Source organism: Salvia hispanica, chromosome 2 (genome assembly GCF_023119035.1).
Source record: "Salvia hispanica cultivar TCC Black 2014 chromosome 2, UniMelb_Shisp_WGS_1.0, whole genome shotgun sequence".
Taxonomy (NCBI): domain Eukaryota; kingdom Viridiplantae; phylum Streptophyta; class Magnoliopsida; order Lamiales; family Lamiaceae; genus Salvia; species Salvia hispanica.
The window spans coordinates 10,865,239-10,888,173 of record NC_062966.1 but is presented as its reverse complement, the minus strand read 5'-3'; the positions used below and the strand labels follow the sequence as shown (position 1 = coordinate 10,888,173).

Genomic DNA, 22,935 nt, shown 5'->3' with positions numbered 1-22,935 from the left:
ATGATTGCAATAAAATTATATGATGCTTGCACGCAAATGCATTCAAAACATCCACGTCGTCGAATTTCATTCACTTCCGAATTCATAATACATGTATAATCTTGTAAAACAATACTAATAGTATAACTTGAATAAGTAGAAGCACATCATAAATAAACACATTTCTTATGATAATTTGGGAAATCAAATGGAGTATATATCGAGTCACGTGAGGAGGGTGTAGTAACAGGATTAATATCAAACTATTACTCCACACACAGACATAACATAAATAATAGAAATTGATGCTTTGTAAATAACGTTAGACCTAGAGAGAAGCATGCACGTATATGGCAGTTGAACCGAAATTAGTTGAATTTAGTTGGCCTCATGAGTTTATTACAGTACAATAAATAAACTTCAAACCCATCTCCCTCTAGCTAGATTCCTCCCCATCATGGACCCACCACCGCTGTTACAACAACACCCATCTCAGTTTTCTCAAAATCCTTTTCCAGAAATGGATCAGAAATTGTTGGGAAATTTTGTGCCTAAAATTGAGGTTGGTAGTAGCAGAAATGAAAGAGGAAATTATGGGCAGCGGTTTGCGTTTCAGACGAGGAGCCAAGAGGATATACTTGATGATGGCTATCGCTGGAGAAAATATGGCCAAAAATCTCTCAAGAATAGCACCTTCCCTCGGTGAGTTTCTTCATGTTTCCATTTCATTTTTATTCAAATAATCAAATTGGAGACTCAAATTGATACAAACCACATATATAAGTCATGATGCATTTGAAGTCAACTTGTTACTATGATTATATGCAACATAAATTCATCTTCTTATTGGTATTTTGATTAGGAATTACGATTCACAATTTTAGTTTCACCCACACCGAAAAGAAATCAAAGTTGATGAACAAACTAAACTAATTTTTGGTAACGTGACAAAATTAAAATCCATCACGGGCAATAGTATTCTGTATAGTTTAAATGGTTTAATATGAATATACATTATTTTTAATATTTTGGGAGTGATGTAAATGTTACTCCATATTTATACGGGTTTGGCCGTAGCTACCTCTTTTTATGAATAAATCAATTGAATATATCAAACCAAAATGATAGTCCCTGCGTTCCATATTAACTAAGTCATTATTTTATTTTAGGAAATTCTAATATAATTGAGTCATTCTTATTTTTGGCAAAAGGTATTTCTCTCTAACTCTTATACTTTATTCACCATCCACTTAACACACTATTCTTAATCTCCGTGCCAAAAAGAAGTTCCTCTATTAACAAGGCGGATGGTGTGCAACTTTATTCCGGGCATACCCGAATATCAAGTCAAGCTAAACAGTCGATATGATAAACATAAATGAACTTGGGCATCCCCACCCCAAGGGTATGCTACAAAGCCTCAATTAAAGTACATTAGATATAGTGAAAAACTACACTTGAAGATGTGCTCATCGTCAGGCTGCTGATAGTCTTCAATCAAACAAGTGAAGCCATTCACAGAATCTCATGTAATATGAGGTCGCGCCTCATTAGAACCTCTTGGTAAAAAAAACCCAATAGGATAAAAATCCCCAAGAAGATAAAGATAAAAGAGTACTAGTAGATGACTCCAACGTAATATGATAATCCTCCTCATTCTTCACTTGGAATATAAGTCTCTGCACGTCCAACGCCTTGCCATAAAAAATGAGGGCATTTCTAGCCTTCCAAGTGAAGTTCACCAAATTCGCCTTCTGTACAACTGTTGAACCCCTATATATTCTCCCTAGCCATCCATTTGATTGCACTCTTGATAGACGTCATGCTTCTGTTTAAGCCCAACCACTTCTTCTATTTCGAATGGCCTACCAAATGGTGAAAGAAAACTTGAGAGGTATAAACTTTTTGCAAACGGACTTTGCCAAAATATCCTCCCACCTTTGGCCTTCCCCGCACCCCATGCCGTCTAGAGAGCAATCACTACGTATGTATGCATGTTTAACTAATGTTGTTATAATGTAATTTTTTCATGTATACATACCAACTGATAGTAGTATATGAACAATATTATTGTAAAGGGAAATGCAAAAATATTAGAGGAAGTCAATTGCGGAGAGTATGCATCATGTCATAACTATTTGATATTCTTATTGAAAATTGTTTTGATGGTGTGTGTGTAGAAGCTATTACCGGTGCACACATCACACGTGCAATGTGAAGAAACAAGTAGAGAGGCTAAGCAAAGACAGCAGCATTGTGATGACAACCTACGAGGGAACTCACAACCATCCATCTGAGAAGCTCATGCACTCTCTAACTCCTCTTCTTAAACAGTTTCATTCCCTCACTTCTGCTAATAACTTGCCTCTCTAATATACTACTACTATCATTTAACTATTCTAATTATCTCTCTATACCATGTAATTTCAACTTTATTTCAATGCATTTATTGATTCCAATTTGCTTAACTTACCATCTTTAGTAAATTGTGATTCCACGCTGAAAACATTAGTATACTATATTTTGACTTGTTCTAATGCCAATATTAATGCTAAAATCACAAAACTTTGGATAATGGGTCTCATGTATATTCATATAAATGATATAGATAATTAATAAGATTATGAGAATGTCGTATATGTTAAAAATGTCGTTGCTAGGTAGTAAATTGGTAAAGTAGGAAATAACGTAGTTTCAACTCCTTATCGCTCTTGTGTTGCATCTCTCGTCTTTCTCCCTCTTTATCGTTGAACAACACTTGTCCGTGCCACTATTGTCGCTTCCCCTCCCATCTCGGCCAACAACAACAATCAATAGGACTGCTGCCATCGCTGCCTCCATGCATATACCCCATCTACTCGACTCAGCTCCAATCGCGCGATCAGGAGAACTACCATTTCCCTCTCTTGATAGCGGAGAGGCGACGCCACTCTCTATATTGTTCACTTAGTCGAACAAATACAACTTCTAATTGCATCTCATTTGAGTGCTTAATTAGCACATATATGTGGGTTTTTAATGAATTTTCCAAAACAACACCAAGGCACAATCAATAAAAGAGTATGGATAAAAGTTACCTTCAAATTGAATTTCATACATCTTTACAAGGAACAAATAAACCAACCTTTGCAGAAAATTATACTTTAATCAATAACCGAAATTTTTTATCTTGATTTTCTTCTTATTAGTGTTTTAGAAAAATTTCAGTTATTTTATAACCAATAACTGCTCGATTATATCAAAGAACCTCACATCGTACATTAATTAAATTGTGAAACTCTCATCAACAAAGTTTTTCGAATTACATGAATGAATTCCATTTTATTCATTTTAACTTAAATGAGATCACAATTGCAAAAATTCATTTATTTGAATAGAGTTAAAAGTAACTCCTTATCCATCTAAATTTCCAAACCCGCGACATTCTACTAGTATAGTACGTTACTTTGTACTCCCTCCGTCCCAAATAATTTGGGACACTTTGACCCGGCACGGGTTTTAAGAAATCTAATAGAAAGTGAGTTGAAAAAGTTGGTGGGATGTGGGTCTTACTTTTAAAGTATTAGTTTTATAATAAAATATGGGTAGGAATGAGTTAGTGGAATATGAGGTCCACTACCAAAAATGGTAAAAATGAAATGGGACAAATTATGTGGGACGACTCGAAATGGAATACTGGGTCGAATTATCTGGGACCGGGACTGAGGGAGTAATTATTTTGTGGTGAAACAATAAAATATTACAAAATATATTTCTCAACAACACAGCACCCCCTCACAACGACGAACTTTGTATTCTTACACAAATAGCATGAACTGAAATTTGTTTGAAAAACTTATTATGATAGTTTTTGATCGACTGACTAAACAATCAGTTTGACAGTTTTAATTGAAGACTAGCTGATTGACTACTCAATTCGATTTCAATTAGGAATAATTTCTTAATCGATAACCGTCTAATCAGCTTGGTTAATGATCGATTGACCATTCAATATCTACACAGCCACAATTTTTTCTTAATATATCTAGTTATATCAATTTAAATAATTTGGTTAACAATTTAATTACTACTTACTATATAAGTTTAATAAATTTAGATGAAAAATGGAAATTTTATCCCAAATTAGCACTCCCTCCGTCCCGCTTTAGGAGTCCCGGTTGATCAATTTCGGGCGTCCCGCTTTAGGAGTCCCGGTTGGGATAAATTAATAAAAAAATGCCTACAAAGTGTTAAAAGTGTTAAAAGTGGATCCCAACATCCACTACAACTAATAAAAAAGTGTTAAAAGTGGGTCCCAACATCCACTACAACTATCCACCACAATATTTATTTATTATACAATCAATTAAAAGTGAGTCCCAACCTCCACTACAATATTTATTTATTACGTATTCAAATACTTTTTCTTAAAACATGTGTCCGACTCAACCGGGACTCCTAACGCGGGACGGAGGGAATAGTAGATAGAGGAAATACTCCCTCCGTCCAAAAAAATAAATAAAGCACAATTATCATTTTTGGCCGTCCACAAAAAATAGAACACATTTATTTACGGAAAGTTTTCAACAAATAATAACCATACACATTAGAGCATCTCCAATGGCAATAGGCCAGCCATAGGCTAGCCACTCTCTCTCCTGCCACGTTATCAGCACTAAAAATGCACCTGTCACATCATCATTTTAATCAAATAGGCTAGCCTAAGGCCAGCCACAGGCTAGCCGCAATAAAAATAATTAAAAAACAACTACATTTATGGAATTAAATTTACGAGACATATACGGGAAAATTCATTAATTTCATATAAAAAAAAGTACATTCATTTAAAAAAAATTACATAATAAAGAAAAAAACTATCGCCGTGCAGTCTTCCGTGCCCACAACTCTTCAATTATATCCTTTTGGAGTTGAATATGAGCATTCACTTGGCGCATGTCGGCATGTGCCTGGAGGCGGCCGGCTTCATCGTGAGGTACCCCACGTCGTACGTTAGGGGTGGCCATTCCGTGGCTTGGACCGGCTTCATCGTATTGGCCTAATTAGTCAGTTGTACGCCTTCGTCTTCGACGATCATGTTGTGCAAGATAATGCAGGCGTACATTATATCGGCAATGCAGCCAACACCCCACAAACGCGTTGGACCCTTGATTGCTGCCCATCGATGCCCATGACACTGCTCGTTGAAGAGGGGCGACGAGTTGAGGACGTTGAGGTCGTTGTTCGACCCGGCTACCCCAAAATACGCATGCCAGCCGGTAATTAGCTACGTCCTCGAGGATCATCGTGGGATTCTTTCTCTTGTAGCCGGTCGTGTATGTCACCTTCCAGTGCGGTTGGACAGTTCTTCCACTCCCAATGCATACAATCTATGCTCCTAACATCCCGGGGAACCCATGCTGCTCCCCGTGCATCTGCATCAGATTCTGACAATCTTGGGGGCAGGGCTTCGAAGGTACTAATCACGGAAAATTGCAATCACGCCCTGACAGAAATACATCAGACATTCCAGGGCAGTCGACTCACCGATGTGGAGGTACTCATCCCACATGTCTGCCGCGCCTCCGTAGGCCAATTGCCCGATTGCCGCCGTGCACTTTTGAATAGGGGTGTGGCCGGGTCTACCAGCCGCATCGTGCCTGAAGCGGAAATACAGATATCGACGCTCCAAAGCGTCAACGATACGCATAAACAACTCCATGCGCATTCTAAAACGCCGCCTGAACATGTTTGCGGGAAACCGCGGGTTCTCTGAGAAGTATCATCATATAGCCGCTGATGTGCAGCTACGTGATCCCGATCAATCACTGCTCGGCGGTGGACAGCGGGAGGAGGGCGAGGTACCGCCTGCTGTTCGACCCTTCGCATGTACCGCTCTATCTCGCGGTTCATGTAGGCCTCTATAGCCTCGTTCATCCGCCGTTCGTAATCCTTAGTATCCCCACCACTACCACTACTACCACCACTGCTACCACCCGCGTTACTCATCGCTCGATGTTGCTCTTGTACAAAAATTTAGAGAGAGAGAAAACCCGTTAAAACAAGTAGGTGCAAATGAAAATGAAACTAAAATCGCGTATATATAGTTTTTCAAAAATTTTCAAAAATAAAAAATAAAATATGGGCTATGGCCGATTGCTCGCCAATCGGCACGCCACAATGGCGGCCAGCGCATCGGCCAGCGCCTGGAAATCGGCGTGCAGTTTGTTCGCCGAAATGCCGCTGGCCGGTTCCAATAGTTCGGCTAACCGACCGGCTAGCGACGCGAATCGGCTAGCCGGTGGGCTAGCCGCTATTGGAGATGCTCTTATTCCACTAACACTATTTTTCACTTACTTTTTCTTTTTCTCTCACGCGAGGCTCGGGTTCCCGTGTGTACGATAAAACCATACTCGGTAATCATTCCCTCATTACTGCTTTACCATTTGCTATCTTTACTTAGCTGCAAAGAAGCATTCTTCTCTTCGGACTTTCTATATTCGGAATTTCGAATTTTGTATCGGCGCCTCCAATCAGCGATGGCGGAGCAGGAGGAGATATCAGATCCTAGAACGGAGTCGTTGACTGATAGAATCTCCGATAAGATTCATGGAGACGGAGACGCCGACGCCGACGGGGAAGGGGACGTGCACACAAGTTCTTCTTCGTCGTCGTCTGACTCTGAGCAAGAGGATGACAAAGGAGCAACGGAATCTGCGGTCAAGGAGAAGACTTATCAAGCGTTCCGCCCTGAAAAGCCGGTTCACAAGGTTTTTGGTGGAGGCAAGCGTACGTCTCACGATCTCACTCTTTGTATCCCTATCTGCTTTCCTTTTCTGTTCTAGTTTATTTCCTCTGAATTTCTGGATTTGTTTAATGTTTTCGGCGATTGTTTGATGAAAAATTGAGCTGTACTTGAGCGAAGGTGCTGTGTTTGGTTGTGAGAGTTCGCAATTAGCAATTTAGAGTTTGTGGAAAAAATTGAGCTGTAATTGAAATCAAGCTTAAAAACCTGTCTACGTTTGCAATTCTGTTAGTGATTTTCCTTTCACCATGCCTGTTTGACGAGCTGTGTTCTGATACATTTCTGGTACAAAGTAATGGAGATTGGATTGATTTTTAGAAAATTTCCTTTTGAGAGCTGTGTAGAATAATTTAGGTTCATCGTTTAGCTTGCTACTTATGTAATGCTTTCGAGTGATTTTTTGACCTTTCATGCTGGTGTAATTCTTTAGCTAAAATGGTATTACTACAATAAAAATTTGATTAGTGTTTTTATAAAACCTGACAAATTTATGGTGATTTATTCTATAGCTGCTGATGTGTTCTTGTGGAGGAACAAGAAAATATCTGCCTTGCTGCTTGGTGTAGCAACGGTAGTCTGGGTGTTTTTCGAGTTACTTGAATACCATTTGCTCACTCTGGTCTGTCACATTGCAATCCTCATGCTGTCTCTTTCGTTCTTATGGTCCAATGCTTCAGTTTTACTCAACAAGTGAGCTCATGCAGTTTCCTTGTTAACCCATACTCTGAAAGTGTCATGTTCCGGTTGTATGAACCTATTTTGTTATGTGTCTGCAGGTGGCCGCCCCATATTCCAGAAGTTCGCCTCCCCCAGGAGCCGTTTGTAGAAATTGCTTCAGCTCTTTGCTCTGAGATCAATCATGCATTTGCAGTGCTGAGATATATTGCATCTGGCAGGGATCTTAAGAAATTCCTTGGGGTATGATTTTGGGCCTCTCTCTTTTTATGAATCTTCAACTCCTACAGCGACATAACTTTCTCATGTTTTGACCCTTACCATTTTTTCTGGTGATCAAACCCTGAGGTGTTCTCTTTCCCGGCATGCATGCTAGTCTTACTATGGATATGAATAATGCTGATGGAAAGTAGTGAAACTTAATTGCAATTTTTTTACAATGAAACCTTGTTTGAGTTGGCTAGTGATTAATTTTAGATTTTAATTTAGTTAGCTTTTAAAGAATCCTTGTTTAAGTTTCAATATTCTCAATGGTGAGTAGTTTCATTTGCAGTACTAGTGATTTGAGTTATTTGTGTTTTCCACATTTATGTCCTTGTTTCCCCTGTTTACATGATTGCTTGGTTACTTGTTCATCCAATATTTGACATTGAGGCCCGAATTCATTATCAGATTGTATTTGGTCTTTGGTTTCTTTCGATCGTGGGCAGCTGCTGCAGCTTCTTGACATTGTCTTATATAAGTAAGAATCCTTGCACCTTTATTTACCTCAAAACAGATTATGTCATCCTGAGTCCTTGGCTTGACTTGTCTTGTTTTCTCTTATTATTCATAGTATTTGTGTTGCTGCACACCGTGCCTGTTTTGTACGAGAAGTATGGTGATAAGATTGAGCCGTATACTGAGAAAGCAATGCATGAGATCCGAAAGCAGTATGCAGTCTTCGACCACAAAATCTTGAGCAAGATACCCAAGGGAGCACTAGACAAGAAACGAGCATAGGGAGATTCATAACTCCTAACCGTGATACTGAAGTATATACGTTTTTGCTAGTGGTTAAGGGTTTCAGTCTAACTTCGCATTCTTCAGTTCTATTTTAAATGGATGTGACAAGGATTCACAGTTACTGTTAATACGCCTTAGCGTTTGATAGGCCTTTTCCAGATGAGAGCATGAAAACTAAGTGACTAATGTTACCCAAAAGAAAATTTAAACCCTAAACACCATTAAATTTATTGATCCTTTCGTCAAAATGGATTTCTCATTGAGATGACAAAGAAACTCCGTTTATTAACCTCCATCCCAAAACCATAAACAAACACTCATGATTACAACCGTAAAATCCAATAAATGAAAAATGATGTGTTATAGTTTCTGTATAGCGTTTATATATACAATTCACGCAATTTGTAATATTCTTTAACAAGTCGAGCTAGAGCAGTGCCATCATGTGAACCAGACATTTTAAATGTGTAGATTTCTTCATACAGGTATTACAAGTGCCCCCCTACATACACGCTCCCAAGGGCTGCTGCTTCTCTCAGTTTTAACAAATTTGACAAAGAATCGAAAGAACATTTAGGAGGCATATCACAGGTGGAAAAATTGTGTATTTACAGTTAGTACTTACATAAATAATCAGTATTTTGGTGGAAGTCTTGATGAACCTTGCAAACTGCTTTCTGATGAGGTGAGAGGAACCGTTGAAAACTCTGAATCTGAAGGTTCGCGTCGCAAGAAGTTTCCATGAGGTAATGTTTTGACATAAGGGGATGTGGTTCCTGTAGAGTTTTGATCTGGATTTGAATTATTGGCAGCCTCCCTCTTTTCCCTTTCCGTCTCGGTGAGAAGAAAGTCCACCCACAAATCTGCAAATGACTGGAAGAGAGATTTTCCAGCAATCAGAAAAAAATACTATCAGAGATTGACACTTGGAACTGTCTATGTTCGTATATCAAACACACACATAATGGTATGAAATCACAAATTATGTGTGCAAATGATCATGTTATGCACGTCATGTGCATGTATACGTGTACGGGCATGAGAGACAGAGAGAGGATGGTGTAAACGCAGTGGACAACAATTACCTGGTCATCAGATGCCATAGCTGAGTGAGCTTCAGGGGCACCGCCACCCAGGATGCCCCCAACAAGCCGACCTGGAAGGCCTAATACACCTCGAACTACACCTTTGCCAGGCCCTAGCTGAGCAACACCAATTCTTTGTTTTTCTTCGTCAGAAAATCCCAGCATGCGACACATTAGATCGAGAACCTGGAGAAGATAAATCAAATGTACATTAACGTTTATAGGACAGCAGTTTAATTCTCTCTTACCATGAAATATAGTAGAGTACATCATTAAACAGGGAATTCTGGAGGGAATTTTGAAGCCATCACTGGGACATCTTTACTTAGCTCTCAATGAGTCACTTAATGTTTTGGAAGTCCAGGCATAGACAGACGCACCTCTTTACTGTGGTTTCTCTGGAAGTATGTCACAAGTAATTTGATCACAATGCGCCTGCAGATGAGACCAACAGTTGTATTATTACCACTCTTGAAGGCTAGCTTTCCAGTAATAGAGCAAAAAATATAGGGTTGATGTAAGCATCCTACAGGAACGGGAGTCTGACCTGTCAACAAGAAAATCAGAGTCCACAGACATCCTGTTTAATCTTGTCATGCTTTGCTCAAGTGCTCTACGGAGTTTTTCATTATCTTCCTCAAGTTTCTTAACTCTGTTCTTTCCTTCCGCAACCACAATATCAGCTCGTGAAAGCTTTCCCAAAAGTTCCTCGTTTTCCCTCTTTGATGCTTCTGCTAGTTGGTGTGCTTCCTGGAATCATATCAATGGAAAGAAAAAGAATTTACAAGATGCACCTTGAATTATATATCCAGAAACAACTAATACACAAACATTTCTTTATGACTCGGAGCATTCCAGAAAATGAGTTTCAAACAACATTATTAATATTGCAATAAAGCTAAGAAATCAAACCTGTAGCTGCTTGATAAGCCTAGCTGATTCCTCTTTTGTGACTGACAACTCTTCGGCAAGACGTTCCTGGAAAAAAGATATCCATTAAATACAAATTGTGTATGCTTTCCCCGTTGCTCATATTCTATCACTAATGAAAAAGAGCCTACCTTAGCCTCAATTTCAGCATAGTACTGCCCAAGAGCAGTTTGCAGATTAAGAACTTCCATATTCTTGGCATCTATTGTGCTGTAACAGTTGCTCAATTTTCTTTTAAGATCATCTATAACTTCTTTAGCCTTCGCGTGTTCACTATTATTGGACAGTTTTACTTCTTCTTGTCTTGAGATTGCCTGCTTAAGAGCATTCTCCAAACATGATATTTGAACCTTTTGTTGGTCAATGATTCCTCGCAGTTCCTCAATAATCTTACTGTCCTCATCCATTTTCTCTGATTCTTCGTATTCCTGCGAGTTATTTAAGTCGAGAGATTTTAGCAGACAATTTTTATAACATACTCCCTCCGTCCACGAATAAGAGTCCCATTTTTCCATTTTGGTCCGTCCATGAATAAGAGTCCCGGTTCATAATTACCATAAATGGTAAAGAGACCCCACATTCCACTAACTCATTCCACTCACATATCATTTAAAAATAATATATACAAGTGGGACCCTATTCCACTAACTTTCTTCCACCCACTTTTCTTAACATTTCTTAAAACCCGTGCCATTTAGAAATGGGACTCTTAATCGTGGACGGAGGGAGTAGTAACTATTCCCTTAGTGGTACTGATTATCATAGTTTATGATGGTTAGCCTATAGAGAAGTTGAAGATGAGTCGAACCTTGTCCAACAAATGTTGCTTGAGACGATTTAATTCTTGCAAGGCTTTGTCCTTTTGCATACGTGCTTCCTTAAGGTCATTTTCTAGTTTATGCAAAGACTTCCGCATTTCCTCCTTCTCTAACAATCCCTGCAAAGACACTATTGATTAGACTAAAGCACTGCAACTTGTACAGTTTATATGGATACATGGATATCCATGTAAAGCCATATTGCATAAATATTGAACTAAATATGCATTAGTAAAACTGGAAGGAATGGAAATATGCTCAAAAGTAAGATTTATTTGGATGAAAGTTAATTGAGTTTAGGAAGGGGGGCAACTAATCACATACAAAAAAGGGATGCTCATCAGACAATAGAATGGTTAAATGTATACCTCATTCATGCCACTTGCATGGTTATTCGAAAGATGCAGGCCACCAGGTTTGTCGCCGCGAACTGGAGAAGAATGATTTGCATTCAACGCAGCCTCACATTCTTCTTTTTCTTTCTACCATGAAAAATTGGTAAGGTCCAACGTCTGTATGAATATGCTTGTGAATGCGTTCACATACATAACTAAACCAAACAACACACAAACACAAAGACAACCGAAAACAAACATGAAGCATGCAAAACAATTATTGAAAGGAAGAAAGCATAGGAAGACAAAGACCTTAATGTTTCTGTTCTCTTCCTCCAAAGAAGCAATTATATTTTTCAACTTCTCCAAATTGTTGTTTGGTTCTCTTCTATCACTTCTCTGTAACTCCATTTGCAACCTTCCTATCTCTGAGATCTTCTGATTTAACTCGTCTTGTGTTCTGTTCATCTCTTTCAACATCTGAAATATATTGGGGGGGGGGAGTAGAAGTGGGTAAGATTACCATCTATAAGGTAGAAACAAGTAATATAGGACTAGTCATAAGAGGTTTCATTTTTCAGTACATATCAAACCCGCACAAAAGCAACAATGATCACACAGTACTTTTTGACAAATTTGAAAAAAAAGATATGTCACATGGTCTATGAAATGACGAAGAGCATGCAAATAACTTCAAATGTATTAACATTGCAAACTATTTTAAGTGAGCTTGGGGCCCAGCCATACTGATAATGGAATAGTAAAAAAGGCAACTACAAATACTCACTTTATCTTTTTCATCTTTTAACGAGCTCAAGTCATGCTGAAATGATCCGTTCAACCTCTGCTCCTCTAGACATAAAAGAAAAGAGTCAGTCAAATATTCAAAGATGTGTTACTCTGAAACAAGATCAAGTAGTAGATGTGTACCTTGTAAACTTAGCTGGACACTTTCCAGCTTGCGACGTTCTTTATCAAGTTCAACCATCATTTGTTTCATTTGAGATTCATGAGTTGCTTGCATCATAGTGAAGGATCTAATTTTTTCTTCCATAGCATCTGAGAGTTCCTACAAGGCATTAGAAAAGCATTCATTTGCTGTTATGATGAAGAGCAGCAAATTTCAATTCAACACTTCTAGAAACAACGAGAGACTTCCAATCACAAAAGCCACAAGAATGAACAGCAGCAAGAGTTTTTATTACTTTAAAAGCATGTTCGTAGATTGTTACCAATTCCTAACATAGAGTGTAAAACTGAGAGTCAGAAAACAAACAAATGCCAAGCACTGGGAAAAAGAATTGTTCTCCTACCCGTGAATTGGTTGAAGTTGTCCCATTGCTTAATCCATCATGCTTTGTCGCAACACCATTTGACAGTGTGCTTCCAGCACCACGGTTTTTTGTTGCAGATTTACTAAAGCGATTAGGAGACATATCACCATTACCCTGAGGATTTAAAGTTACAATCAGATAACAAATAGCTGAAATTGCTCCTAAAGAAGTTGAATGGACATTAACACAATTTAAGTTGTGATCACATTATCTAGGACTTTCACATCAGTCATCACTCAACTCCTATAGCTAACTACATATACAATCCAAAACAACTTTCAGAATGCCAACGTTACCATACAGACTTACAGAGTTAGTTTTGTCTCCAAAACTAATGGATTATTTCTTAAGAGAAGCAGAATCCAAAACTATTTGAATGAGACCATAAATAGTTGCTCGACAGAAAAAGACATAAAAGAACCACCGCATCTAATTAGACCAAATATTATGCCCTGGAAGTCATAAAACTGAAATATGACCAGTTTCAACTAGCCTAACCACCTTAAGAATAGTTTTAGGTGCACCATGAGCAGCATTTGTACTAAGGAGATTCTGTTTTAGTGAGCCATTTTCTTCCATCAATCTCAAAATCTGATCCTGCAAAGAATAAAATCAACAAACTGTATGAGAATCAATCAAACGTGAGAGCCCAGGGCATATCCACAAAAAATTCCATAACTGATTCACTTGCATAAAACCTTGATTTATTATGTATGTTAGCTTGCAAGTGAAAACTAGCAACAACTCGCTCTTACTATTGACGTTGAATAAAACTACAATTCAACCATCAAACTTTGACAGCAATAGCACATAAAATCAGACCTCGCTAGATTGAGCTCAAAACAGCTCTCAACAATACATAGTTAGAGAAATACTAGTATAAATTAGTACTACAAGATAGAGGTAATGATAGCAGAAGATCACTGTACCTCCTTTTCCTTTAATAAAGCCGCATAATTAACTGATAGAGCCTTTATTTCAGACTCAGATTCCTGAAGCTTCTTAATTTTTGTTTTGTACAGCTCGATCTGATAAAATAGTGGACAATTATTAGGCAAACAATTGTTCAAAACCTAGAAGCAGAAAAGGAAAAAAGAACTCCACCGTGGTTAAATAAATGACTTGTATCATTTGATCAAGACCAATGAGCACATTCCTTGCAACTTTCAAGATAACAGAAATATGTTCAGAATAATATAAAATGCTCTTTCCATAAACTGACTACGTTAGACAGCAACGCTGCATAGACCATAAAAGTCTAAATGGCACTAGTATATGCATTTCTATTCAATAAACAAAAAACAATCCGTTCAAGCTGTTTCTACACGGTGCAAGCATCAGTAACTTAAGGTGATTGAGAAATATCCTTAGAGATGAAATTGAGAAGTAGATTACAAATAAGCCCTCACCACAAGCACAGACACACATACGAAAACAAATCCAAAGTGAGATCAAACTAATAAATCACAGATACCTCGTGGTTAGGCGGGGAATCAAATCCATTGATGATTGGCGAATGCGTCGGTGCACTGGAATTACGCGAAACTCTCCGCTCCGAACCTGAACTAGCGTTGCGCGGCGGAGAAGTGTACATAGACAGCTCTTCATCGTCGTCGTCATCGTGGACATCCAGTGCGATTTTACTCAGGCTTTCTTTCAAATTGGCCACCGAGCTCCACATCGGCATTGAGATTTACGCGCCAATATCTGTATTTCCCTCTCTCCCCTTCACCTAGATTTCGGACTTCGGCGAGAAAATTGTTAGGGGGAAATTTGATAAGATTGAATTGAATTTGGCAAATATGATTAAGGGGGGTTTTGATGCTACGCTAGATCTGAGAGCGGAAATAAATAAATAAACAAAACAAAATTATGTTTTATCTACGTGGAATTTGCAACTCCCATTATTCGTCGGGTGATGCAATAAAACATACTCCTATAAGAGGGCTGTGCTGGGCTAATTTGTAAAATAGGCTTGCAAGGCCCAGAAAAAAGTTAGTTATATGCATACACAATTATTGTTATTTCTTCTACTTTGTCACGATTTCAAATTGTCTTATATATATTCCCGCGTTTCCATGTTAATAAAGTCATTTTACTATTATGAAAAATTACAATTTAATTGAATCATTATCTAAAAGACTAAAACTAAAAGTAACAATCTTTCTTCCTGTGTTAATTTTTTATCTAAAAATAACAATCTCTCTTACTTTTTAAACTCCGTACATAAAAGAAGTGTCTCTATTAACCAGAAATAGAGAGTATTAATTTAGAAGTAAAAGATATTGCAACACATTCATTACACATAACGTGCATTATTAACAAAGAAACATGACATAGTACAAAAATAACTACAATCGTCAAAATTTAGTCAGGCTGTGTTTTCATCAATCAAACTCCCCACTTCTTTCCAATCTGGAGTGTGTCATTGCACGTGTATTGAGATCTCAATTATATTTATCAATACTCATCTCAGATAAGTGAATTAAATTAAAAATTGTCACATCCTGAGCAAAACTAGGACTAATAAAAAATTGAGCAAAAAAAGAATTTTTAGTACAGGGAACAAATTAATTGCAAGATGGAGAGATGTAAAAGTTAGAACAACTCATACACTCTCCTACATGATTAGCATATGATCGTAATCTTCGTGGCGGCTTAGAATTCCTTAGCTGATGTTGCACAAAAATTGAACAGAACCATATGCAGATCTAATAGACTATTCCGCTACAGGGGCCTTTCTATAAATTGGAGTGAATGCTAAAGAGAGCGAGAGAGAACCAGGGACGGAATGTCTTCTGAGATCTTTGGCATTCTTGTTCTATTCCATCAAGATCCGGACCTCCTAGCCTGGCGTCTTTTTCAGTTCTCGACATCTCAGAGCCAAGAAGGACGTCTGATGGCTAGGCGTACCAGCAGTACAGCTTATCTGACAAAGCCAGCTTCCTATCCGAGGTTAAGATCATTTAGGCCGTTTAACCAAGTAGGATGCCCATATCTCATCTGCAGGAGGTGGCGGTTGAACCCAGTGCCCTGGTATGCGGCTGCATCCAAGTTACAGAACAAGTAAGAAAACATGATAAAGAAGCCAATAAACAGCATTGTTTGTAGTAAAAAATATCAATTGAACGGCGAGGATGAGATGTGCATACCTTCCTCCAGGTCTTATGTATGCATCCCATGTTCTTCTAACCTGAAATAACAGACCAAATCAATTATAGCGACAGAAACTTCTTATAGGTCAACATTATGAAGTTTGAACAAGGTAATGAATGCACAGACTGATTTGTTTAGATTGAGTAACAATATCTTGAAAGCCTGTAACCAACTAATGTTGAGTTCATTCATAACTTATCTTCCTACAAACATAATTAACTACGTATAGAAAGGTAAATGAATCAAGAGCAAAAGTAACAAGCTTCAAAGATGGAGGACCATATAGTAGCACAATGACATCTCCATATGAGGCAAGCCAGAAGCTCAGTTAAATATGCTTCTAGAAGTTACCTCAATGAGTGTGCCCATATCAGCATTGCTACCATGATAATAGTGGTAAAATTCCATAGGCAAATTAGCAACAGAATCGTAATTACTGCCAGAACCAGGTCCAGTTGCATCAGGTTTTCTGGATTCATCATGGGCAGTGTTCATTAAAATTCTATCATTGTCTGTATCAATTTTCTGATTTTGGGTTTCTGTACAACCACCATCATCAACGCTCGGTTCTTTTGGGTCTAGTGCATGACTCTTGATGTGTTTTCTTGATTCCTCAATAGTAGCAATAGCATCTTTAGCAGCATCTGTATCCGCAGCAGCCATTGAACGCCGTTCTTCTTCCTCAACTGCAGCTCTAACTTGTTCAAGAAATTTGTCATCCTCTTCTGGAAGAAAATGACCTGCATGGTGCCATTCATGGATTGTGTAAGCTGTTTAATTCCTTTTCTTATGATGCTTGAAAATTGCACCTCTCGTATATTTTGTGAAGATAGAGCCTTTATAAATTAGACAAAATACCTAAAACTCCTACCCATAATAATACAAACTACAAAGGATCAGCCTCATCTATCAGTTAATTTTTTCACCTTGTTTTTTCAGTTTCTGTACTCTGAGAGAACGTAGTTCCTGCAGCTTTTCAACAATCAACACCAGCTCTAGCTGAAATAAAAACATACATAAATAAATAGTTATGATTCAAAATTTTGAGAAACAAAGAAATCAAGAAATAAAAACACACTCAATGTATCAGGCAGAAGCTGCAGCCACATCAAATGAGCATCCTTAAAAGGAACTGGAATATATATTTGAAATAATGTAAAATAATCAAGACTCTGTCAATTAGTGACGATGCATGATTTTCCAGTTAATCTAATAACGTACATGCCTACAAAGATATAAGAGTCATTACCTCCGATTCTAGTCTTTTCTTCTCCTCTTTTGCCTTAAGCTTGGCTATTTCCTCCATCTTTTCTACCTGCACAGTATCAATAAATTTTTTCTCAGCCAAAGAAATAAGAGGATGTAAGTAAGTATTAATGGGGGTTTCTTGGTACACAAAACAACATTTAGCATTGTAGATAAAAGAAACATAAACTAGAAAAGAAAATGAATAGAAATGGTTCCTTGTACAAAGTAAATAGCAAGTGATTAAGAAAATCAACCATAATAACATGTATGCATGATAGTTACTAGAATATCATAAGATTATATCCACACAAATAATCAATTTTTACTCTGCATTTTTACTGAGACCAAAATACAAAGCAAGTTTATGTAAAGAGAAAGCTTGAGCACATGCCAGAAGAAGTATATCATACACAAAAGATGTTTATGTATAGCACTTTGGACAACTATGCATCATGTTTTCAAGTATTTGACATCATTCTCTACACAAAACTCAAGCTCATCTCTCTTTAGGAGCCCACTCCACAGTATATCGTGTCTGATCTGAGTCTAAGTGTCTTGAATTTCAAAAACCAATCCTAGAGGTTTAGCATGCCTTTTAGCTTACACAAACTGCCTCACACTTTCTTGGTGGGAACATATATTCATAGTAAAGACAAAAGATGCGAAGTCTATTTTTTCACAAAATCTGCGGTCTATATATACCTTGTGTTGAGCAATGTCTTTGGCCATCTCCTTTCTCATCCATTCATCTGCTTCCTTATCTATCTTTTCAAACTGTTCATGCTCCTAAAACAAAGAACAGCCAATATATAAAAGTATATCTATACAGGAACTTATGATATGTAAAGCCTGCTATATTTTAACACCTTAGCTAATTTCTCCGCTACCCGCCTCCTTTTCCTTTTCCGCCATAGTTTATTTCTTTTATACTTCTCCATTTTGTCAGCCAACCTTTTCACAGCAGACTTCTCCTCCCAAGGACTGTTCTCATACGCAACAACCCTGAATGGCTCCAGCAGAAATCTCAGCTTCGACATCACAGCATTTACAGCGCTCAACGTCATCATTTCCTGAAATTCAACTCCAATGCAGTTGTCCTTCATGAATTTAGAAAACCTAGTCATAGATATGTTGCCACGCCCTAAATCTTCGCTTTCACTAATTTCAAACCCCTCTTCTTTCATCTGAATCAACATTTCCATCTCTTTTTCCCTGATCAAGCAAATTTCAATCAAAATCCACAAATACGACAGATTACGATTTAAGATTGAAAACAATTTCTAAAATATAATCAATGATGTCACCAGTAACTACCATGAGAAACGCTAATTTCAGCTAAATGTGAATAAATAATTCAGCGCAGATCACACAAGATGAAGAACAGAGACATCGTTACATTGCTTTGGCGAGGTTTAAAGTGTCGTGAAGTTCTTTGAGGCGGCTGCTCACGTTTGCCGAAGTCCAGAACGAAGCAGACGGAGGGGGCATATACGGAAGCTGCGGCGGCTGTGGTGCCGGCGGTGGCGGGGCCCAAGGAGGTAGGGCCGGATCGTATGGAGGCATCCCCATCGGATTCATCGTATGAAGTTCCCAGAATCCGCCGTCGACCCAGGCTGCTCCAGCTCCGACCCCACGCTATGGCTGGTTCGTCTCCATGGAAGAGAATTAGGGGAGTATAGAGTAGAGGAGGTGAAATAGTTTCACTGCACAGAACAGATGTTTGGAGAAACAATAATGGAGAAATGTTGTTTTTGTTGTATTAAACCTAGGCATTATTTTAAGGTCGTGTGATCAAATAATACGTTGCGAAATTATTTTAATTATGGGAGGTTAGCTCTATTTAGAATTGAACCGTGGGATTGAATCTCTTAAACCAAATATATTATAAATTTAATACAATCAAACATAATTTTGCAAACCAAACACGAGTATACTATAAATTTGGGCCTATAGGTTCGAACTTTAGACGCCCTTATATTTTAAAATTGTCACTACACACCTTTATCATTACTCATTAGGTATGAACCTAATATTACTTGGAAGACTTTTTAAATGTTCACGGATTTTTAAATCCTTTTACCATTTGAATTTAACTATAACTAAGAGGACCATACACGGTATTTTAATGTTGTTATAGGAGTATATTAAATGAAATTTTAAAATTTTATTGATATCTGAAACTATATTTCCTTAGTCCACAAAAAATAGTCTCATTTATTAACGATACGAATTTTACGAGAAATTAGTAAAGTAAGAGAGATGAGAAGAAAAAATGGATAAAGTACTAGAGATAGGGAGATAAAGCAAGTAAAATATTAGAGATACAGAGATAAATTGGGTAAAGTATGAAAGAGAATTTTCATTTTAAGAAATGATATAATATTTTATGGACATCCCAATATAACAAAATAAATTTCATGAACAGAGTGAGTAAAATTTAACACTTTAAAATTTTTAAGGAAATAACTTGTCTTCATGTCTACAAGTTTCACGTGAAAGCTAAGATAATAATACGATAGTATTATTTTTTTTTAAAAGTTGAGTCTTCTTTTTCCTCTCCAACGAGGACATCTATTTTTTACCTCTGCAATTTTGATATCAAAATGCAGTTCAGCTCCTTCTACCATTCCAATTTTGATTATTTACTCTCTAGCAATATTAACTTGGTGAGTGATACGCTCGGATTTTGCACAGTTTTAAGATCATTATTTGGTCTGTTTTGAGTGTCAAAGTTGCATAACATGTCCATTATTCGCATATTTTATCTATTTTAGTATTTTTAACGTGTTTTGTGAGAAATGTGCAAAATAGGACCTAAAAAGATAGCAAAAGGTTGAAGTTACTAAATCTGGAGTTTTCGAGCCAGCCAGCCAACGGTCCGCTGCACCTATAGAGGCTCGCTTAGGAAAATAGAGCTGAAAAGAAGAACATGCCCAGCGACCGCTTGAGAGTGCTTAACGACCGCTAATTTAGATCCAGTAGCTACAGAATGATTACTAGCAACCGCTGAACAAAGAACAACGATCGCTGAGATATAGAAGCTACGGAATGATTGCCAGCGACCGCTGAACAAAGTGCAGCGGCCCGCTGGAAAAACGCGGTGCACAGAAATTGTCATATTTTCTCTCCAAGACTTACCATACTATGCTGAAGAGTTATCATATTATTGCACACGACTTAGAGGCTATAAATACCCCATCAAAGTTTCATCCAAAAAACATTTTGCTGCATATTTTTTAGAGCATAATATTTGAGAGTTCCTTCCACTATTTATCATTGCTTAAGGAGTTTGAAGAGTGGATTCAAGAGAAGATCAAGACAACAAGATTCAACATTTGGGTTCTATTATTTTAGTTCTTATATTTTCTATGTTTTCCTATAAACCATGAGTTCAAATTATTTCATCATGAGTAGCTAAATTCATAGAATTCTAGGGATGTGTTAGTAACGACTTCGGTTTATACAATTCCAATTTATTTAATATTCGTTTTGTTCATTACTTTGCTTCTATCCTAAGTGTTGGATAATGCTTCATGTTCGAATAACACATTCTATGATGATTTATTGACATGCACATAATCGTGAGAGGATGTTTGCGTGTTAGAAAAGCTTAGTTGACACTACAATTAATTTTCCTTAAAACGGTACCGTTAATTGAGAGCGAGAACATTAGGAGTCTTAGGAGCCTTTTGGAGTTAAAGATCTAGGATTGACGCCCCTAGTGACCTACTTTGTGTCGCATGGAAAATATTTGTGTGACTTATTCTAGTGAAGTATGAACTGTGCTAGGGTGTTGTAGTTGGAACTTGTATAAACCATAACTGTGAAAGCACATCCCTGAAATCCCATTATCTCATCTATTTTTATCTCTGTGACATTATCTGCTAGCGTTGAGCAAAAAAATCGAAAACCAAAAACCGAATATCCGAACCGAACCAAATTGAAATTTTGAAATTTGGTTCGGTTCGGTTCAGTTCGGGCAAAAAACACCAAAAACCCGAATTATATTTTAAATATAATATCATATATATTTATTCTATTAATTTAAATATATTATATCATATATATAATATATATTCTTTTAATATACTTTATATAATATGTATTATATATATTCAATTAATTTTATATTTTATATTTATATTATTATTATTATTATATATAAAATAAATTATATATATATATTAATAATACTCCATAGTTTTTTCGATTTTTCGGGTTCGGTTCGGTCTGGGCAAAAAACCGAACTGAAACCCGAATGCACACCCCTAATATCTGCCATTGTTTACTTGCTTACATTATTTTACAAGTTTTTACATTTCAAAACCAAAATCTTTGTTTTTTCCAGATAGTAGAAGAAGCTTAGTAAAGGATAGTCAATCTGTGATAGTTTTCCTCGTGATCGATATTCGGTATTGACTTTTAGTTATACTATATATACTCTATATACTTGCAGATTTATTTAATGCTAATAAAAAGTGCATCAGTGAGGGCTGAAGAAATTTTTTTGATAATTTCCAAACTAATAAAAAGTGCATTAGTGAGGGCTAAAGAAAGTTTTTTGATAATTTCCAAAAAATTGAAGTAGAAAAACAAAAAAAAAAAGTGTTCATGAAAGGTGTTAATCTTTCCATCGATAGAGAAGAGAAGAGAAGAAGTGAATGGTCATTTTTATTGAGTGTGAAGTTCAAATAGGAAAAAAAACAACAGGCAGAAAGTGGCAGAGTGGAAAAGAAAAAGGGTTCAGGCTAAAGACTAAAAAACACTTCTAGTGACATCTATTCTATATATATATATATATATATATATATATATATAAAAGGCGAGTTTTGACCTCTTTTGAAATATTTATAAGTTTTGTCCTTAATTTAGAATATTTATAAGTTATAAGATCAATTTGAATATTTATGTTTTGAGCTCTAATATAGTCATTTTTTAAAATAAAGTTTAGATTATGAATTCAATTTTTAATTTTCGTAAATATGCATGGCAAGAAATTCTAGCAGTTAGTGTTATAATATATTAATACACATTATGGTGTTCCAAAGTATCAATAGGATATTATGGTGTTCTAAAGCATCAATAGAATAATCGTATTAGTTTCATTTTCTTAATCCATTATTAATTAATTAATTATCTTTAATGACATTATTATATAGTTAGACTGGCCAGCCGTTCTTAAAAAACGCTTGCCATGTTGATATCTAGCCATACCATTTAATTAGGATTAATTTGATAGATTATTATCGGAAGTTACTTTGTTGACTTATGGCTCGTTTGATAAGTGATTGATAAGTGATGTAGAATATACATAGGTTAGTTAGTGATCTAGATTTAAAGCCAAGTTAGGAAAAGATATAAGTTTAATAACACACGTTTGATAATCTAGTTAATTAATTTTCTAAAAAGCCCATTTTGTTTGATAGGGAAGTTATGAAATAAGAAATAAATATGCAATGACAAATTTAACCTTAATAAATTCATTTATTTCCCAGATTATCCTTTGTATTGACCTAATCAAATCTTTTAAATTCCATAATATTTCAATCAAAAAGAATATCACATTTGGTTCTTTTTCCCTTATAATCT

The 22,935-nt window shown here is 36.7% G+C and overlaps 4 protein-coding genes across 8 annotated transcripts; 2 read left to right on the top strand and 2 right to left on the bottom strand.

Annotated features, from left to right (window-relative positions):
• Positions 1-403: 403 nt before the first annotated feature.
• Positions 404-2,447, top strand: LOC125203116 (probable WRKY transcription factor 43). The gene is made up of 2 exons (XM_048101402.1): positions 404-681; positions 2,160-2,447. The coding sequence occupies exons 1-2, from the start codon at positions 437-439 to the stop codon at positions 2,350-2,352; spliced, it is 438 nt and encodes a 145-aa protein (XP_047957359.1). The 5' UTR covers positions 404-436; the 3' UTR covers positions 2,353-2,447.
• Positions 2,448-6,381: 3,934 nt separating this feature from the next.
• Positions 6,382-8,568, top strand: LOC125205389 (reticulon-like protein B5). Its single transcript, XM_048104283.1, has 5 exons — positions 6,382-6,744; positions 7,270-7,450; positions 7,537-7,678; positions 8,108-8,177; positions 8,271-8,568. Exons 1-5 carry the CDS (start codon positions 6,495-6,497, stop codon positions 8,435-8,437), a joined length of 810 nt encoding a protein of 269 aa, XP_047960240.1. The 5' UTR covers positions 6,382-6,494; the 3' UTR covers positions 8,438-8,568.
• A 209-nt stretch (positions 8,569-8,777) lies between these two features.
• On the bottom strand, positions 8,778-14,750 carry LOC125205388 (golgin candidate 4). Of its 4 annotated transcripts, none has more exons than XM_048104281.1 (16): positions 14,417-14,747; positions 13,872-13,970; positions 13,444-13,539; positions 12,922-13,056; positions 12,539-12,677; positions 12,396-12,460; positions 11,921-12,088; positions 11,642-11,755; positions 11,264-11,392; positions 10,587-10,883; positions 10,438-10,503; positions 10,073-10,275; positions 9,906-9,960; positions 9,526-9,711; positions 9,066-9,313; positions 8,778-8,966 (listed from the first exon to the last, which is right to left on the bottom strand). In XM_048104281.1, the coding sequence occupies exons 1-15, from the start codon at positions 14,627-14,629 to the stop codon at positions 9,074-9,076; spliced, it is 2,205 nt and encodes a 734-aa protein (XP_047960238.1). In that variant the 5' UTR covers positions 14,630-14,747; the 3' UTR covers positions 8,778-8,966; positions 9,066-9,073. The 4 variants fall into 4 exon arrangements, 3 of the variants coding, with proteins under 3 accessions (XP_047960238.1, XP_047960239.1, XP_047960237.1); XM_048104282.1 differs by adding an exon at positions 14,047-14,105 and having other exon boundaries at positions 8,778-9,313; positions 14,417-14,545; XM_048104280.1 differs by having other exon boundaries at positions 8,778-9,313; positions 14,417-14,746.
• A 697-nt stretch (positions 14,751-15,447) lies between these two features.
• LOC125208235 (U11/U12 small nuclear ribonucleoprotein 59 kDa protein) lies at positions 15,448-19,086 on the bottom strand. Of its 2 annotated transcripts, XM_048107816.1 has the most exons (9): positions 18,743-19,086; positions 18,213-18,558; positions 18,049-18,132; positions 17,348-17,413; positions 17,025-17,097; positions 16,647-16,838; positions 16,450-16,567; positions 16,095-16,135; positions 15,448-15,986 (listed from the first exon to the last, which is right to left on the bottom strand). In XM_048107816.1, exons 1-8 carry the CDS (start codon positions 18,922-18,924, stop codon positions 16,108-16,110), a joined length of 1,089 nt encoding a protein of 362 aa, XP_047963773.1. In that variant the 5' UTR covers positions 18,925-19,086; the 3' UTR covers positions 15,448-15,986; positions 16,095-16,107. The 2 variants fall into 2 exon arrangements, with proteins under 2 accessions (XP_047963773.1, XP_047963772.1); XM_048107815.1 differs by having other exon boundaries at positions 16,450-16,838; positions 18,743-19,085.
• Positions 19,087-22,935: the final 3,849 nt, after the last annotated feature.